This window comes from Loxodonta africana, chromosome 20 (genome assembly GCF_030014295.1).
Source record: "Loxodonta africana isolate mLoxAfr1 chromosome 20, mLoxAfr1.hap2, whole genome shotgun sequence".
Classification (NCBI taxonomy): Eukaryota; Metazoa; Chordata; class Mammalia; order Proboscidea; family Elephantidae; genus Loxodonta; species Loxodonta africana.
Window position 1 is genome coordinate 68,486,815 of NC_087361.1, and position 19,836 is coordinate 68,506,650.

Here is a 19,836-nt window from a genome sequence, read left to right on the forward strand (position 1 = left end):
CCTTAGGACAGAGTAGAACTGCCCCATAGGCTCTCCAGGGAGTGGCTGGTGGATTTGAACTCCCGAGCTTTTGATTAGTAGCCTGGGCTCTTAACCACTGTGCCACCAGGTCTCAAAGAATACAGGTTGGTGTGTTATCAACATAGTTGGAACTCTAGCCATTGCCATTGAGTCAATTTCTACTCATAGCAACCCTATAGGACAGAGTCAAACTGCCCAATAGGGTTTCCAGGGCTATAATCATCACAGGAGCAGACTGCCACATCTTTCTTCCTTGGAGCAGCTGGTAGGTTGAAACTGCTGACCTTTCGGTTAACCCCTGCACAACCAGGGCTCCTTAATTGGAACTCTAGAATCACTAAGATCCCAGGGGAAGGACATGCAAAGTACAAGAGGGTTCAGGGCAGAGCCCTGCAGCAGTCTGCTATGAACATCAATTTTTAAATTACAAAAATGAATGTCTAATCCCAAACTGTGCCAAGTGCTGTGACGCAAAGGAACTTGGTGCTATTTGAGAATATGAACAAGGAACCAGGCTTCGTTTGCGGGTCAGGCCAGGCTGTCGAGGAAGTGATGTTGGAGCTGAGATCTAAAGGGCTGGTGGAAGTCCCACAGCTTACTCAGCAAGTGTAGGAAATGACAGCTTACTTAAGCATCATGTTGCGCTAAAAAGAATTCCAAATGTAAATCTTATCCTTCAAAAAGTTATCAAAAGCGGGCAAACCAACAACTGTCAGATGAACAATACATTCCAAAAGTAAGCAGGGTGCGAGCAAGTGGTGTTTCCTGAGTCTGTGGCACAGGTAAATGAGAATCAGCCATACTTAGATTTCTGAGGTCCTTTCTCCCTAAGGGAACCCTGATGGTGTAGTGGCTAAGTGCTAGGGCTGCTAACTAAAGGGCCGGCAGTTCAAATCCACCAGACGCTCCTTGGAAACTCTGGGGCAGTTCTACTCTGTCCCGTAGGGTCACTGTGAGTTGGAATTGACACGACGGCACTGGGTTTGGTTTTTGGTTTGGTTTCTCCCTAAGTTCTCCCCCATGGATGGTTTCATTTGTCCTCACACAGGAAGGGAGGCATGCCCCTCATTGCAGGGTGGGTAGGGCAGGATGATGGCCTGCCCTGAGTCACCCACCCAGCATTCGGGGGAGCTGGGACAGATGGGAGCCTGGACTTTGCTGCTTTTCATCAGGTGCCAACCTTTGTCCTCTCTCTGGGGGCTCATGGGACCAGCAAATCACTTAATTCCTCTCATTGAGCTTCTTCCCACCAGTTTTTTTCCAGCCTCATTCCAACTCCATCCCCTTTCCAAGGCTGTTTTCCACCCAGCTGGGGCTTTCATCTCCCCAGCTTCTGGCACTCTTCCCTCCCCTGCATTCCCTTGCTACAATGGCTTTCCTTTCTGGTCCACCTGATGAAACCCCTGAAATCCCTAGGCCCATCCTGCCCCGCTATGCCAGGGAGGAATGGAAAAAGCTCACAGGGCCCCTTCTTCTAGGGCAGTCCTCTCCCTCAGTGTCCCAGGCCCGTGCTTCAGGGGCACTCCATGCAGGTCTGAGGATCAAGTGTGCAGGCCCTTAAGCTGGACCTGACAGAAACACTGGTAGCTCCCAAAGTCCTCCTTCTTCTCCTTTAACTGGTCTCTCTGGTATTCCAGGCATAAATAGGTCTCCAGCACCTATCTCTGAGGACCAAGAGTCTTGAGAAATTTAGTAGGCCGCCATATGGAAAGGAAAGTTTGTTCTGTCATCATTCCCTTTATTTCTGTGGGACCTGTTGTACTGTCCCCTGTTTCGTCTTTTATTTTGGTTATTTGCATCTTTTCTCTTCTTTATCCGTCTAGCTAAAGGTTTGTCCATTTCACTGATCTTTTCAAAGATCCAACTTCTGGTTTTATTGATTATCTCTCTCTTTTTTTTTTTTTTTTCCGTTTTCAATTTTTTTTATTTCTGCTCTGATCTTTGTTATTTCCTTTCTTTCGGTAGGTTTAGGCTTAGTTTGCTCTTCTCTTTCAAGTTCTTGAAGTTTCCAAGTTAGGCTGTTGATTTGAGGTCTTTCTTCGTTTTTCATGTAAGCATTTATTGCTCTAAGTTTCCCTCTGAGTACAGCCTTCACTGTATCCTATGCATATTTGGTATGTTGTGCTTTCATTTTCATTTGACTCTAGGAAATTTGTGATTTCTCTCTTGACCTATGGGTAGTTTAATAGTGTGTTGTTTAATTTCCATATGTTTGTGTATTTTCCAGTTTTTTTTTTTTCCTTCTTCTTCTTCTGTTATTGATTTCTAGCTCACTCCATTGTGGTCAGAGAAAATGCTTCGTATGATTTCAGTCTTCTTAAATTTATGGAGACTTGCTTTGTGACCTGACATGTGGTCTCTCCTGGAGGATGATCCATGTGCACTGGAGTAGAATGGACATTGTGCTTTTGGTTCTGAATGAGGTTCAAGGAGTAGAAAGAAAGCCAAGGGGAGATGTCTCAGGGAGCCTCCACTTATGGGAAAATTTTGGAACATACTACCTTGGAAGATAATGAGTTCTCATCATTAAAACAGCTCAATCAGAGGCTGAATGCCTACCTATCCAAAATGTTGGGGAGAAGATTTAGTTTTTCCTTCATTCATTCACTTACCAAGTGTATAATGAGTGACTTCTATGAGCTCAAACACACCAACCATTGTGAGGAAGGTGCAGGTCATGGCAGTGTTTTGTTCTGTTATACATGAGGTTGCCATGAGTTGGAGCCGACTCGATGGTGACTAGCTGTGAGCTAGTCATTCACTTGGGACAAGGGTGAATAAGACAGGGCACTTACATTCTTGTGCAGAAAAGACAGCAATAGCAAGTAATCAAATGAACAAGGTGGTTTTGTTTTTGTTTTAATGAACAGAAATTTATTTCATCACAGTTTAGAGGGCTAGAAGCCCAAATTCAGGGCACCAGCTCTAAGGCTTTCTCTCTGTGTTGGCTCTGGGGGAAGGTCCTTGAACAAGGTGATTTTTTAAGTGGCAAGTAACACAAAGAAAATAATAGAATGATATATCACAGAGTGATTGTGGGTAGGGGTGGAAGCAGCAGGCTGCTATAGCTATAGTGGTTGGTGAAGGTCTCTCAGAGGAGACGTTTACACTGAGGACTGAGAAGGAGCCAGCCTGCACAGACCTGGGGAATGGGGTTCCGGGCAGTGAGAGCACCAGCCCAAAGCGGGGAACAGTGCTAGATGTGCTCAAATTCCCACAGAAATGAGACTCTGTTGAGTGTTCTGACTTATCTAGTGCTCTATTGTGTCCTGTGAAGTATATATACCAGTATCAAAAATTAAAAAGGAGAGACGTTACAGGAAGCTAAAGCTCAGCTCAGTATAAGGAGACATGCATAACCAAGATGCTCAAAAATGGTACGTGACGTGTGATGGTAAGTATCCTGCCTCTGGAGTTGTTCAGACGGAGGCCGGATGACAGCCTACCATGATGTTTTAATAAGTAGTCCTGCAGCAGAATGAAAGCGTCAACAAATTGCCCATTCACTTGAGAGGAAGATATATCTACACACAAAACAATTAGAGAGCAACATGATGGTTTACAGTCAAGTATAAATTGTGGGAATGTGCTATAAGGACTGTGGGAGATCAGAGAAATGAGATCAGTGTGCTCTAAAGTAAACTTTGATGCCCCTCCTACCATTGGCACATCCCTCCTCCTAGTCCTAGTCCCAGCTGTGTGTCTGATTCTTGCCCAGTCAGCTAATGGTTATTGAGTGCCTACTCAGTGTGCCAGGCACTGGCCTAAGCATGTTAAATATATTATTAACTCAGATAGTAGTATCAACAGCCTCCTAAGGTAGGTGTTACTATAATCTACATTAAACAGTTGAGCAAGCTGAGGCACAGAGAAGTTAAAGAACTTGCCCAAGGCCACATAGCTGTAATTAGCTGTCGGAGGCACAAAGTTAGGTGTCACTGCTCAGTTTTTGTACATGCCACTCTCCATGCTCAGGATTGTCTCCTGCCTCTTCTCCATCAGTTTCCTTCAAACTCTGGCTCAAAGTTCCTGCCACCAGGAATCTATCTTAGGTGAATCCCACCCTGGTTCTGCCTCTACCCCATGCCAACTGAACCTTTATGTACTTAGGGAGCACTAATGCATAGCCATTGTGAGGCCAGACAGACCTTGTGAGACCCAAAACTGTACATTAATGTTTGTATTTGAATATTTGGGTCATATGTGCTAGAGAGAAAATGAGCTCTGGTAGTGAATTGATGCCTCTGCCATCCAATGGCAGGGAGTTTGGTTTGGCTCAAATGGTGGCTTCTAAGCCAAAAACAGGAGTCTCTTGGTTGTGTAAATGGTTAACACACTCAGATGCTAACCAAAAGGTTAGAGGTTTGAGTCTACCCAGAGATGCCTCAGAAAAAAAGCCTGGTAATCTACCTCTAAAAAATCAGTCATTGAATACCCTATGGAAAAAAAAAAAAAAACCCTACAGAGCACAGTTATATTCTGATACACGTAAGATCACCATGAGTCAGAGTCGACTTGATGGCAATTGGTTAAGACGGAAGTAGAAACCCACATTTCCTTTCCAGACTCAGCTCCTAGCATGTGTCTAGGGGACCCTGACCTGAAAGGGGCACTGTTGAGGTAATGCCCCCATTCAGGTGATCCCAGCTATGGGACAACCTCCTTCCTGGGCAGTCAGTGTTAAAGCAACTACTGATCAATTGGGTTGGGACTAGTGCTGGAGCTTTCCCTGAATGGCTTGGTAGGTTTTGGGGGCCACCCTAAACCAGCCTCCTGGTCCATCCCCACGTGGCTCCATGTGACCTGATCCTCAGGACCTGGTCTGTATCCTGCCTGGGACCAAGAACTTTGCTGGATTCAGCTCTAGTCATTTCAGACTAAATTTTCTAGGAGCTTCCTTGGGTTCCTTCCTGAGGAAAGGAGGCAGAGAGAACACTTGAATACGAGTCCCTCAACTCATGACTTTTTGTCTGCGTTGAGCTCATCTTCCTGGCTCCAGGACAGGTCGTCACAAACAGGAAGCAGGGATGCCCAGAGAGGGGAAGGAAAAGCATGTGACCCTTTCATCACCTGTTTGAGACCCCCCCAGCTTGAAATGAAATCATCACATCCATCCCCTCACCTCAAGATCATGGAGATTCATATTCTCCTGTCTCTTCTACGCCGCTTTCACCCCTTCCTCCTATGCTCAGTTCTCTGACCCATGGCTCATAGTCCAAGGCAAAGGACACTTAATTCCCTACTTTTCTAATTCCCCATCGTGCTCATGGCTAGAAGACAAGCCTTCCAAACATCTGACCTAAATCTATCATGCTTTGGTCTTGGGGAACATCTAGCTCAATTGGCATAGCATAGTTCTACATTCTACTTTGGTGAGTAGTGTCTGGGGTCTTAAAAGCCTGTGAGAAGCCATCTAGGATACTCCCCTGGTCTCACCCCTTCTAGGGCAAGGAAGAATGAAGAAAACGAAAGGCACAAGGGAAGGATTAGTCCAAAGGACTAATGGACCACATCTACCACGGCCTTCACCAGACTGAGTCCAGTACAACTACATGGTGCCTGGCTACCACCACTGACTGCTCTGACAGGGATCATAATAGAGGGTCCCAGACAGAGCTGGAGAAAAACGTAGAACAAAATTCTAACTCAAAAAAATAAAAAGACCAAACTTACTGGTCTGACAGAGACTGGAGAAACCCTTAGAGAATGCCCCTCGGGCACCCTTTCAGCTCAGTAATGAGGTCGCTCCTGAGGTTCACCTTTCAGGCAAAGATTAAACAGACCCATTGAACAAAACAAGGCTAAAGGGCCACACCAGCCCTGAGGCAGGGGCAGGAAGGCAGGAGGGAACAAGAAAGCTGGTAATAGGGTTGAGAAGGGAGAGTGTTGACATGTCATGGGGTTGTTAACCAATGTCATAGAATAGTGTGTGTTCTAACTGTTTGATGAGAAACTGGTTTGTTCTATAGATCTTCATCTAAAGTAGAGTGAATAAATAAATCTATCGTGCTATATAGATTACTTTTCAAGAACACCCAGCTCTTAGATCTCCTGTAGTCAGTCAGCTGAAATTGAGGTCCCAGTGCCAAAATGATGAGTTCCCTCTGTACGCTCCAGGGCTTTGCCTTGCTGAAGAGCAATCAGGACTATTTGAATTCGTATGGTAGTTGGATAGCAGATCAGTAAGAAATCAAACTCCCTTTGTTTCCACCCTGGAGGTCTTAGAACTGGTCAAGAACATCGTGGCTGATGACCGAGTCCAGTTACACGTGTTAAGTGCTTTTGACCCCGAGCCCGTCAGCCCCTCTGACAACCAGGCCTTGGGCTACCAGCTGCTTCGCCATACCATACACTCTGTCTTCCCAGAAGTCAGTATTGTCGCCCCAGGTATGACTTCATCAGCTGTGGTTGCGGGGAGGTGGGGGGGAGGGTTGGAATTGTTTCCTATCTCGTGTCTGCTGCTCTACCCCCATGCCAGCTGTTTAGCCTGGAAACAGCTGGCTACTTCCCCTGCTGATGGGACTGGAATGGTATTTTCCCCTCAGAGTGGAAGTGAGAAAGCAAACAGGAAAGAGCAGAAACAATAAATTAGGTCAGTCAAGCCTGGGTCCTTGCTTAACTTAGGCCGGCCACTCTGACTTGGAGGTGAGGATAGGCCTAGACTCCCCCCTCCTCTGTAGGAGCCACAGAGGGAACCAAGTTCCTCCCAGATTCTGGGTCTGATCCATTCTAGGGTAACAGCTCAACAGCAGGGTTCAGAATTCTCAGCCCGTAAAAGTCTGAAGGGCCCATACCATTGGCATTAACCCTATCCACCGTTCCCAACCAAAACCAAAGCCAGCAGCTCTGCTTCTAAGCACTCTCCCAAGTCTTCTAGCATACCATCCAAATCTAGGTGGTGTAAACAGTAGTTCATGAATTTAAGAGTGGAAAAGGGTCACCTAGGGAACTTGCTAAAATGTAGATTTTCTGGACCCACTCCCAAAGATTTTAGTTAACCAGATCTGGGAGGGGGCCCTGGAATCTGCTCTTTTAACACATGCCCAGGGGATTCTTGAGGAAATAATGGCTGACCACAGCTTGAGAATCTCTGATCCGCAGTGTGAGGATGACATGCTCTAATGTTAAGGTCTATCGTCCTTAATCTAGATTCAATCACAGATTTCCCCAAACATTTGCTGAGCTCACACTTAGGACCTGTTCTGGCCAGGCATGGGCCCCTAAGGCACTTACAGTGAAAATTTTCATCCACAGATTCAGGTGTATAAAAAGTAGCTTTTTTTTTTTTTTTTTTTAATCAATTTAAATCTAACTATAAGCCCCCATTCCTTCGGAAATTCCATCTGAAACATTATTGAGGCCTCCAAGCACACCTTAAATTAGGTCCTCAGAGTCTGATCAGCTACATAGTATCAGAGTCTCTCAGTCAGTGGTCACCAGTCCTCGTGGTTATCTCTGAGACATCCATGTCCTAGCCAAAGGTCGCTTCAGGTTAGAGGTTTCCCAACCCCCTGGTCTGGTTGAGGAATGGGTCTTTCACTCTAGACCTAAGAGTCACACATTCCCTCTAAGGTCCTCTCCTTGAGGTCCTGCTTCAGAGCAGGGCCTGAGTCTCCACCATCCAAAGACCCTGCCCGTCACTGTCCCCAGATTTTCGTCTCTTGGCCCTCAAAGGTTCCCTACCCCATCCCCTCCCTTCTGGGACACTTTCCATAATCCCACCAACAGGGTTAGGCTTTTACATAAAAAAAGTTAGGCAGAAATTGACAGGCAGAAATCCCCCAAAGCAAGGAATTGTGAAAGCCTGTCTACCTATTTGAAACCAGGAAAGGGAAGTAGAAAGAAACACAAATTCCCATCTCAAACCATCCACCACACTTGAGCTGATGTTCCAGGATACCTTTTCCCACAGAACACTGCTATTAGGGACAAGTCCCAACCCTAGCTGGGGTGAGGTCACCTGCTACCACCTTTGAGAGCAAAAAACTGGAGAGAGTATCCTGGAATTTCCAAACCTGAGGTTTGACTCTAGGAAGAGAAGGTCATCCTTCAAAGGAAGAGATTAACAGGAAATTATGTTCTACTTCAAAAGGATTACATTTTACAGCAGTAAAGTTCCCCCCAAGGCGCTCTGGTGGCGCAATCATTAAGTACTTGCCTGCTAACTGAAAGGTCAGCAGTTTGAATCCACCAGTTGGTTCGTGGGAGAAAAGACCTAATGATCTGCTCCCATAAAGATTGCAGCCTAGGAAACTGTATGGGGCAGCTCTACTCTGTCCTATAGAGTCATCTATTGAGTTTGTGAATCTGAATGACTGAAGGCACACAATGACAACAAAGTTCCCCCAGAGAGTATTTACCTCTGACCCAGGGTTATAGAGACTAAGGATCAAGCAATAAAGAAGTGATATCTGCTTAAAACCAAACAGTAGTTTGGCTTAACCGGTAAAAAAATGCGTGCCATAAGCATTATGCTCTTTTAAGAATTATCTACGTGGGCTCAAGGAGTCCTGGTTGCACAGTGGTTAAGTGCCTGGCTGCTACCAAGCCACTCCTCGGGAGAAGGATGTGGCAGTCTACCTCTATAAACACAGCCTTGGAAACTCTCTGGGCCAGCTCTGCTGTGTCCTAGAGGTTCTCTGTTGGCTTTGGTTTTTGTTTGTTTGATTGGTTTTTTTGGTGGTATCGAATTGACAACAGCAACTCAAAAGATTAGACAGAAACCTTTGGAGGCAAGGAGTGTATATTAATTAAGGAGGGACAACTCAGAAAAGGAGGATGAGAATGGTTGTACAACTCCAAGAATGTAATCAGTGTCGCTGAATTGTATAGGTAGAAACTATTGAATTGCTGTGTTTTGCTGTGTATGTCCTCAATAACAACAAAATAATTAAACTATATAAAAAAAAAAAAAAAAAAGAAGTGATATCTAGACCTTCGTTTCTAAAATAGCAAATGCCCCTGGCTATGGGTGTGAAAATGAAGATAACCACCCTGGTCATCATGGAGAGAAAGAATCGAGTTTTGAACGATTCAAAGGATAACCTCACTGATGCCCTAGAGGGGCAATTCCATGTTCCTGGTGCTTTACTAAGGTTTTGAGAGTCAGTAGCCACAGACCTCCCAAGGGACCAGGCATTGCTGTGTAGTACCCAGGCACACTAATTTTCCAGCCAGCCCACCTCTGGCCACTTCCTTGGCTTGGTTGCTCACATAAAGCCCCATTCTTCTTAATCGTCCCTTTCTAGGTACTTGTATTGGCAACACAGACAGTAGACACTATAAGAACCTTTCCAATGGCATCTACCGATTCAACCCATTCTACCTCCGACCTCAGGACTTCACTGGGTGAGTGAAACAGATTTAAGCAGCAGGAGGGAAGAGAGAAGACACACGTGACCTGTCTATTTCTCACCTCATTCTCCTGACAGTCCACAGAATGGGAAAGACTGTGGTTTGCACAGACTAAAATGGAGTCATTGTAGAACCTGGCTGGCCAACTGTCCTCATTGCCATAGTCTTGACATTTCCTAGAACTTGTGGTAATTGGCCCCTACTTTTCAGGGGTGAGAACCTGGTGGAATTATGGCCCTTGGGTGCTAATCCCAGCTCATGCTCCCTTTGGGAGCACCTTAACCCCTTGGACCTCAACTACAGAATGGGGAGACTCAGAGCTCTTACGACTCAGTGAAATGTAGGCACCCATGAAGTCAGAGGTGGGCATATGCTTTAAATTTTCAGGAAGAAGCACACTATGGAAATCCAAAGCATAACCTCCGTGTGTGAATTACTGTTTTGTTTTGTGGGTTCTTTGGAGTTCAGTTCTGGGGTGGTGCAAACAGTTAAAGGTGTCCTGGTGGTGCAGTGGTTAAGCGTTTGGCTGCTAACCAAAAGGCTGGCAGCTCAAACCCACCAGCTGTTCCATGGGAGAAAGAAGTGGCGGTGTGTTTCCATAAAGATTACAAAACCCTATGGGGCAATTCTGCTCTGTCCTGTAGGGTCACTATGAGTCGGAATCAGCTTGACAGCAGTGGGTTTGTTTTTTTGTTTTTTGGTTGCAAACAGTTAACTTATTTGGCTACTAACCAAAAGGTTGGAGGTTTGAGTCTAGCCAGAGGTGCCCCAGAAGAAAGGCCTGGCAATCTACCTTTGAAGAATCAGCCCTTGAAAATCCTATGGAGCACAGTTCTACTGTGGCACACGTGGCAGCCCTGAGTTGGAATCGACTCCACGATAACTGGGTTTTTTTTCCATTGAATTTTTAATTCCAAGGTGGGGAGTGACTTCCATTTCCCTCTCTGCTTCTTATCACATCCAGACCTATTTTCCTCACACTGAATCAGTTGCCAACAGAAGGAAAAATCTAAATATGAGCTTAAGAACAGCTATCGTGTTTTGTTTTTTAAGGAGGGCAGGTGATTACTCTTAATTTCCTTTCATCTTTGAGATTACATGTATGGTTTGGTAGTTGTTTGTTTTGTTTTCTTAAGTTGTGGGAAGGCCAGTTGGTGGGCATGAGATCTGACAGTAATGTTCCTAAGTGAAGCAGAGCATCAGATGGATACTCTGGGCAGTTGCCCTCCCAACCCTCTCATACCCCAGTAAGTTGGGGGTATGGGAGGCTGGCTGAGAGTTAAGTCTAGCTAGGGACCCTGGCCTAAGAGAAGGAGAATTAGGAAGATCGACCTCCCAGAGGAGAAATTACCAAATGGGTTCTAGCATGGGAGATGATTTTGAACTCCCTGGAGGTTATCCATTATCTACTCTGCTTTTTTTTGGCCACGAGCATGGGTCCTTGAGGGAAGACCAACATGTCTTACAAGTAGCCTCCCCCACCTGTCACCTTCCTACACCTGGAGGGTCAGAGGTCTGTGGCTTTGGGGGGTTACCGGAGAGGGGGTGAGGAGGTGAAGAGGGAGTGTTCTTTAACAACACTTGTACTATAGCAATTGGTTCTCTCCTTTCCTCCCTAAAATGCATCATCTCTCATTCCTTTAGCATCCATGGACTCAACGAGAAAATCTCAGTCCAAGCCTATGAGACCCATGTGAAATTCATCTTTGAGTTGATCCAGAATGCAGACACAGTCCGGGTCTCTGTTCCTCACGTGCACGAACTGTGAGGTTGGGGTGCAGCTAAGTTGGAGTGCCCAGGACTAGGCCAAGGGAAAAAGCCAATCTTGATGAGATTTCTGGCCAAAACTACATTATAATGCATTGCTCACCTGCCTTGCTCACTCCTAGACTCACCCAGTAACGTGGCTGGGGGTAAGGGCTGGCCAGCAGGAATCTGGCCTCTCCCTTCCTCCTGGAATGTCCATCCTTCAACTGCCTGGCTTTTTACTGTCTTGCCTGTCTTAGAACTCTCTGGCTCGTCTCTTTAATGCTGGTTATGTAGCTGCTCCGCCCTCCAGGCCTGATTTAGCAAATGAAGATTTGAAAAATCTCAACCAGAGTTTACCTGTGAAAGTGTTTAATTTAAGGTACTCTTGCTGGGCTGCCTCCTCCAGGGCTTATATATTTCTCTGTGCTGTAACTTCCTTTCTACCTTTTTCCTCCTGTCCTTTAAAGTTCCTGGGTGGCACAAGCAGTTATAAACCTAAACGTTAGTGGTTTGAACCCACCCAGTAGTGCCACAGAAGAAAGGCCTGGTGATATGTTTCCATAAAGGTTATAGTTAAATATATGCAAAACCAACAGCCAACATTATAGTCAACAGAGGAAGGCTAAGAGCCTTCCCTTTGAGAACAGGAATGAGACAAGGTTGCCCATTATCACCACTCGTATTCAATATTTTACTGGAACTCCTACCCAGAGCAATAAGACAAGAAAGACAAATAAAAGGTATCCAAATCGGAAAAGAAGTAGAACTTTCTCTGTTTGCAGGTGACATGATCCTATACGTCGTAGAAGACCCTAAAGATTCCATTAGAAAACTGCTGGAACTAATGGAAGAATATAGCAATGTTGCTAGATCAACAAAGCTCAGTTGGGTTCCTCTACACTAACAAAGACTAGTCTGAAGAAGAAATTAAAGAAACAATGTCGTTAGGTGCCATCGAGTTCATTCCAACTCATTGCAACCCTATGTACAACAAAACAAAACACTGCATGGTCCTGTGTCATCCTCACAGTTATTGCTATAATTTGAGCCCATTTTTGCAGCCACTGTGTCAATCCATCTCGTTGAGGGTCTTCCTCTTTTTTGCTGTCCCTCTACTTTACCAAGCATGATGTCCTTCTGCAGGGACTGGTCCCTCCTGATAACATGTCCAAAGTATGTAAGTTGAGGTCTCGCCATCCTTGCTTCCAAGGAGCACTCTGGCTGTACTTCTCATTCTTCTGGCAGTCCATGGTATATTCGATATTCTTCACCAACACCATAAGTCAAAGGCATCAATTCTATGGTCTTCCTTATTCATTCATTCCAGCTTTTGCACGCATATGAGCCAATTTAAAATACCATGACTTTGGTCAGGCAAACCTTAGTCCTCAAAGTGACATCTTGAAATAACTAGGAATAAACCTAACCAGGGACATAAAAGACTTATACAATGAGAATTATATAACACTACTACACAAGAGGAAAAGAGACTTACAGAACTAGAAAGACACCCTGTACTCATGGATCAGAAGGCTTAATATAATGAAAATGTCAACGTTACCTAAAGTGATCTACGGATACAATGCAATCCCGATACAAAACCCAAAAACATTATTTACTGAAATGGAAAAACTAATGACCAACTTCATGTGGAAAGGAAAAAACCCAGAATAGCCAAAGCAATATTGAAGAAAAAGAACAAAGCAGGAGGCATCACACTCCCTAATATGAAAATATACTATATGGCCACTGTTGGAAACCCTGGTGGCATAGTGGTTAAGTGCTATGGCTGCTAACCAAAGGGTTGGCAGTTTGAATCCACCAGGCGCTCCTTGGAAACTCTATGGGGCAGTTCTACTCTGTCCTATAGGGTCGCTATGAGTCGGAATCGACTGAACGGCACTGGGTTTGGTTTTCGGTTTTATACGGCTACTGTAATCAAAACAGCCTGATACTGGTTCAGTGACAGACACATAGACCAGTGAACTAGAATTGAGAACTCAGAGCTAAACCCAAATATCTGTGGACAACTGATTTTCAAAAAGGGGTCAGATCCATTCAATGGGGAACAAACAGTCTCTTTAATAAATGGTCCTGGCAAAACTGGATATCCATCTGCAGAAAAGTGAAACAGGACCCATACCTCACAGCATACACAAAAACTAATCTAAAATGGATCAAAGATCTAAGCATTAAACCTAAAACCATAAAATTCCTGGGAAAAAACTATGGGATCTAATCTTTTGTAAAAATAGGTTAACAAACATTGCAACAAAGGCACAAATAGAAAGCAAAATAGATAAATGAGACCTCATAAAAATTAATAACCTATGCTCATGAAAAGACTTTATTAAAAGAGTAAATAGGCAACCTACAGACTGGGAAAAAATCCTCAGAAACGATATACCCAATGAGGGTCTAATCTCTAAAATCTGTGGAAAACTGCAACAACTCAACAACAAAAAGACAAACAGCCCAGTCACAGAATAGGCAAGGACATGAACAGAACCTTCACCAAAGAGCACATCCAAGCAGCCAACAAACATAGGAAAAGATGTTTGCGATCATTATCCATTAATCCATTAGAGAGATTCAAATCAAAACTACAGTGAGATACAATCTTACCTCAGCTAAAATGGCACTGATTAAAATAATAATAATAACAAATGTTGGCGAGGATGTGGGGAGATTGGAACCCTTATCCATTGCTGATGGGGCTATAAAGTGGTACAACCACTCTGGAAAATGGCATGGCTCTTTCTCAAAATACTGGAAATAACTACTCTATGATCCAGCAATCCCATTCCTAGGCATATACCTTAACACACTGCCATTAAGTCAATTCTGACTTGTAATGACCCTATAGGACAGAGTAGAACTGCCCCATAGGGTTTCCAGGGCTGTAAATCTTTACAGAAGCAAACTGCCACATCTTTCTCCTGTAGAATGGCTGGTGGGTTCAAACCACAGACCTTTCGGTTAGCAGCTGAGCACTTTTATCCACTGCACCACCAGGGCTGTCTGGTATATACCCGAAAGACCTAAAAATAATGACACGAACAGACATATGCACACTTATGTTCATTGCTGCTTTATTCACAATAGCAAATAAATGGAAACAACCAAAGTGCCTACCAACGGGAACGGATAAATAGATTGTGGTACATACGTACAGTGGAATCCTACGCAACCATAAAGAACAATGATGAGTCCCCGAAACAGAACATGGATGGACCTGGAGGGCATAATGCTCAGTGAAGTAAGTCAAGCGTATAAGGACAAATATAGTGTGATCCCTCTTTTAGAAGAAGACAAGAACAGATGAATAGAGATGTTCACTGGTGGTTACCAGGGAAAGGAGCGGGGAGGGGAAAGTAGGCTTTAGACCATGAAGACTTTTTATTTATGGAGATGGGAGAAGTGGCCCGGGATGTGGATATAGTGAGCACAACACAACCAAAGTAATGACGAGTGTTTGAGCACATATGGATGGGTATAGACACAGTTAAAGAGAACGTGGACAAATGTGATAAACGTAACTAATGCCAGTGACCAATTTGTGTGGAAAATGTCAGATGGGAACCTAACTTGCTGTGTAAACTTTCACCAAAAACTCAATAAAATAAAAAAAGTTACAGCCAAGAAAACCCTTTGGAGCAGTTCTGTTTCGTAATACATGGGGTCACCATGAGTCAGAATCATCTCAACAGCAGTGGGTTTTTTTTTTTTTTTTTAATTCTATAGCTGTTTCTTTATTGCTTCTCTCCTGCCCCTGCATCCCTTCTCCTACCCTCCAATTTATTTATCCTACCTCTGGAGCAGGAATTAAATTGATTTTACTGTAATTGCCACAACAATTGGTCAAATAAAATGATCTCTGTAGCACCAACTGGTCACTAAGGGGTGAAACTGAGGCAAGGGGCTTTGAGGAACCCCAAATACCTGGTTCTGGAAGCCGAAGGCTGGAGAAGACGGCCTCTGTCCTTGGGCTGCTCCCCAGGGCTCCCTGGGCTTTGACCCCTCCCCAGCCCTATTCCTGTCACCTGCTGCTGCTCTCTCACCCCAAGAGGCACTAATCTGTGGAAACATTTCCCTGGCACTTCCTATGGGCTGAGCTCCTGAGGGATGAACTCCTCTCGGTGGAGCCCAGGACCAGCAGGGCCCTGGCCCAGGCATCCGTGTCCTGGTTCAGACTAATCAAAGAGTAGGGGGGGAGGGGAAGGAGGAAAGGGAAACTGGTTTGAGGGTCTCAGCCCTGGCTCTCGAGGGTGGGGGAGAGGCAAGCCGTCCTCCCTTACTTAGGGAACGCTGGAGCGCCTGTCTTTATCCTCTAGAATCTAACCTTGAGCACAGTTGAGTCCGCGCAGTAGCTGCCAGGTGGGGGACATGGGAAGACAGCATTTCTTGGCTCAAGGCTGGGAGCTGTGCTTTCTGGATCACGAGGGAGTTGGGTTACAGAGGGAGACACAGAGCGGGCTGGGACTTAAGAGACTCCCTCTTTATTTCCTCAGCAGACAAGGACCTTCCATGCCTTCCTCCTTTCCCCTCTCCTCACACTTCCCCTGCCCCCCAATTCCTCGCCTACCCCCTGTGGATGTGAGCTGCTCCCGGGAGCACAGGCTTAATGGAAAGAGTTAGAAACAGTGTGGAGATTATTCAAGCTTTTTTTGCTACCGCCCCAAGATTCTCATTCCTTCCCTCACCCTCTCTCTTTTGGCTCCTTCAGTACTTACTCAGCCTTTGTTAGAGGGTGAGCAAAAGAACAAAAATAATCCCTCACACTTGTACAGAGCTGGACAAAGTGCTTTTATACACCTTACCTTACCAGAGCCCCGCAAGGACACCTTGAGGAGGGCATCTTAAAGCTGAAGAATTGGGCCTCAAAGAGGTTACACAGTGGGCTGGGGGCAGTCACCTGGCCCCAAACTCACTGTTATTCTATGATCCTAAGTTACCAGGAGGATCTACTTCGCATCAATTATCATATTTAATCCTCACCAAAATTCTTAAGTATTATTGCCCCTGTTTTACAGATAAGGCAACTGAGACTCAGATGTTAAGTGACTTGTCTAAAGTCATGCAGCTGTAAAGAGCACAGTCTGTCTAACTCTAAAGACTGTGCTAGTAATACTCAGGAAGAAACGGAGGCTGGAGGAAGTCACAGTCAAAGGCAGGTCAAAAATCCCCACGTCCAGCACTCTTTCAATTGCACCATGCTGCCTGCCACAAGAGCCTGTGGTATGTGGCTTGTTCATCCTGACCCAGGGGATCTCAAGGACAGAGTTGCTCTGCTGGTGGATCTCATTCTTAGCATGGGCTCTCTGTGTTCCCCTGGGTGTCCTCTCCCTATTCACACCTCTCCATCTGCCAGCATTTCTCACCACCTCCATCCCCAGTCCGTGGGTTCAGCTCCTCTCCTTTCTTCTCTGAGTTTGGGACAGCCAGGTCTCTAATGGCCCGTGGAGTGACAGGGAGAAGGATAAGCTGGGGACTCTTCCACATCCCATCTCACAACCCTCCTCCTGACCCAGACAGGACAGTCTGCCAAGCCCACCGAGTGGGAACTGTTGCAAAGCCTGGCTCTGAGAACACAGACATTCCAGCCCTGCAGTCCCTGAGGGCTGCTGGAGAGAGTGGCTCAAACTACCAGCCTGGCCAGGACAACGCGAGCCCCAGGGATCTGGGCAGGATGGGGTAATGAATCCAGGACTTTCCTCACCCCACCCTTTTCCATGTAAACCAGTTGCCATCATTATCGATTGACTCATGATGACCCCATGTAAAAGTAAAACTATGCTCCACAGGGTTTTCAATGGCTGATTTTTCAGATCACCAGCCCTTTCTTCTGAGGCACCTGTGGGTAGACTCAAATCTCCACCTTTAGGTTAGCAGCCCAGCGTGTTAACCCCCCTTGAACTCCACCTTCATCCATCTACCACTCCCTAAACCCACCTTGCGGGAACTGGGGCAGATAATCACAAGTACATGCTACACCCCCACCCCCAATCAGGGACTTATCTCAAACTTGTTACTTACACCTCACTCATTCAAAAGCAAAGAGAATGGAAAAGAAAAGGGATAAAGTTTGGCCGGAGTCCCTTGCGATTTTGACCTGGGTTGCTAAGCGTCTGTCCCGTTCTGGACCTAATACTCTTTTCTTTGGGAGGAGGTCATAGGAGGAGACAAAGTTCCTACTCAAGAGCAGAACATTTTATTAAAATGTTTTGAAAGTTTAAATTTAATTAAATATTTTTATAAAAATGAAACTATGCGATTGTAGTATTCAACACCCATCTGGTTGTCGATGAAAAGAATCAGTATCATGTTTCATGTATGTTACATCTAGACCTACAAACATAAAAATTTGAGATCAATATAAATGATTTGATACTACAAAATGTTCCTTAGCCACCGTGTTCAGCTGTTACAAATTCTACACTAATATGTGACCAGAGATTGGAACTCAAAGAGAAGCAAGAAAATGGGACATTCAGCACTACTGGGGAATCATCTGTCACGCAAGAACCTAATACAGCAATGCTATCTGCGAGGATTTGACAAGTTCATTTTCTTTTCTCATACCTAAGTGCTGCCACGGCTGGATTCTTCTCTGCCCTCCAAAGCCATATCTGTCTCCAAAGTTCACAGTGATACAATCCACAAACCTTCAGGGTATTCAGTCACAATTTAGTTTATTTCCTCTGAGGACATACGGCAAGAGATAAAGAGAAGTGTTCCCCTGGGACCTGAACTTTATTAGTTTCAGAAATGTGTGTTTAGGGTTACTGGTTGCTCTGTGCAGGCACTGAGCTCTGCATCCCAAGTACCAGTGTGTTTAATAGATTTGGTTATTTTGTGGTGGTAATGTATAGTGCCTTCTAAAGTATGGAGCCCAGGACAGGCATCTCTGTGGCCCAAGTCTAAGAAATGAGGTCTTATTTTATATACCCTATGGTGGATGATCTGGGATTCAAGAAGGCCTCTGTGGTGAAAAGGTCATGATTAAGCTAAGACTTCAAGGTTAAATAAGAGTTAGCCACCCAAGAGTTGGGGGAAAGTTGTGCTGGACAGAGAGAAGAGTGTGTGCAAAGACTCAGAGGCAAATGAAAGCATTATACCTTCAGGACTGTGAGAGGAGACTGACTTAGGCCTTGTTAGCCAGGATAGAGATTTTAAACTTTGACTTAAGGACAAAGGGAAAGAGAAGAATAATTAAGAGATGGGTTTTTCTTTTCTTCCTTTCTTCCTTCCTTCCTTCTTTCTTTCCTTTTGTGAGAGTTCCAAAATTCAGACACTTGACTCATATCAGAATGAGCTGCCCAGGTCTGAGCCCCAATTCCATCTTAGCTTTTGCTTATTTTTCCTGCAACTGTCAAACCCTTAGACAGACTTAAGTACATAACAATGGAAACATTTTTTCTCTGTGGTTAAACTAAAGATATGGAAAGAATGTTCCTATGGGAGGGTCTTGACACAAGACCCTTATCGAAAATTCCCTCTGCAGCCCAGTCCAAATAGCCCACATTCCTGTTTCCAGCCAATCGCTCTAAAGCCCCCACTTTGACTTGTCCCACCTCCTGCTTCTCTGATCTTATAACTTCCAATCAGAATGTTGTACCTTTAGTTCTTGATTTTACCCCATAAATATGCCTCTGTGACTCCACCTCTGTAGCTTTGGTGTGTTTTGTTTCTCTTTAGGAGATAAGATGTTTCCCTGGTTTGAACCTTCATCTCTTTACCTTCAACAGTGCTCTTACTCACTGACACCTTCCTTCCTTCTTCCTTTCCTGTTTCCTTCTCCCCTCCTTCTTTCTTTCCATCCTTCCTCCCTTCCTTCCTTTCTTTCCTTCTTTCTGATATGGAGACCCTAAAAATTAGTTTGAGGTATCTGATCCGAGTAAGAAAAGCTAAAGCAGGGTCCAGTTTTGGAATTCACCCTGTGTAGAAAATTTGTAGAGCCAGAGAGCTAAACTGGTTAGGGCAATGCTGTCTGTTAATCGAATATCTAAGAGAATGTGGCTTTTTTCTTGTAACAAAACCGAGGAGCTTTTATGTAACTGTGATGACTCTGCGAACTCTTTATGGTAACTAATCAACAATGCACCCATATCACGAAGTAGAAGCTATCTTATGTCACCAGGCACCAATCAGAATTCTATTAGTTTGTTTCCAAAGGAGCCTTAACCCAAATAGCTCATCTCTATGGTTTATTCCCAAGGAGTCTTAAAATAAAACATAAATGCCACCAATCAATTTAATGTCACTAAGTGGGTAACTAGTCAACAAAGTTCTGTAAACCAATCATTATTAAGGTCCCGTTTTGTTATCCCACCTTTGACAATGGTGTATCTTTGCTTCCTTCTGTAACACTATATTTGAAACTCCCTGTGATTCAGTGGATTCTGCTATATCTCTTGTGCCTGGTGCAAACTAGCAGAACTCCTCATTGCAGTGATGGTCTTTGTCTTGGCTGAATAAAAATCTCTTTTAATTAAATTGGAGTCTGGGATCTTTTCCCCCTATGACATTTCTAACACTTCCAAAAAAAAAAAAAAAACCTATTACCGTCGAGGCGATTCCGACTCATGACGGCCCTATAGGACAGAATAGAACTGTTTCATAGGGTTTCCAATGAGTGGCTGATGGATTTGAACGGCCAACCTTTTGGTTAGTAGCCAAACTCTTAACCACTGTGCCACCAGGGCTCTTTCT

At 44.7% G+C, this 19,836-nt stretch overlaps 1 protein-coding gene across 1 annotated transcript in view; it reads left to right on the plus strand.

Annotated features, from left to right (window-relative positions):
• Positions 1–14,829, plus strand: part of PM20D1 (peptidase M20 domain containing 1) — a 28,311-nt gene extending 13,482 nt beyond the window's left edge. Inside the window, exons 11-13 of the mRNA XM_064273295.1 lie at positions 6,240–6,408; positions 9,270–9,369; positions 11,020–14,829. Coding sequence (XP_064129365.1) covers positions 6,240–6,408; positions 9,270–9,369; positions 11,020–11,143 — 393 coding nt within the window. The 3' untranslated portion in view covers positions 11,144–14,829. The remainder of the gene's footprint in view (positions 1–6,239; positions 6,409–9,269; positions 9,370–11,019) is intronic.
• The last annotated feature ends 5,007 nt before the right edge of the window (positions 14,830–19,836 follow it).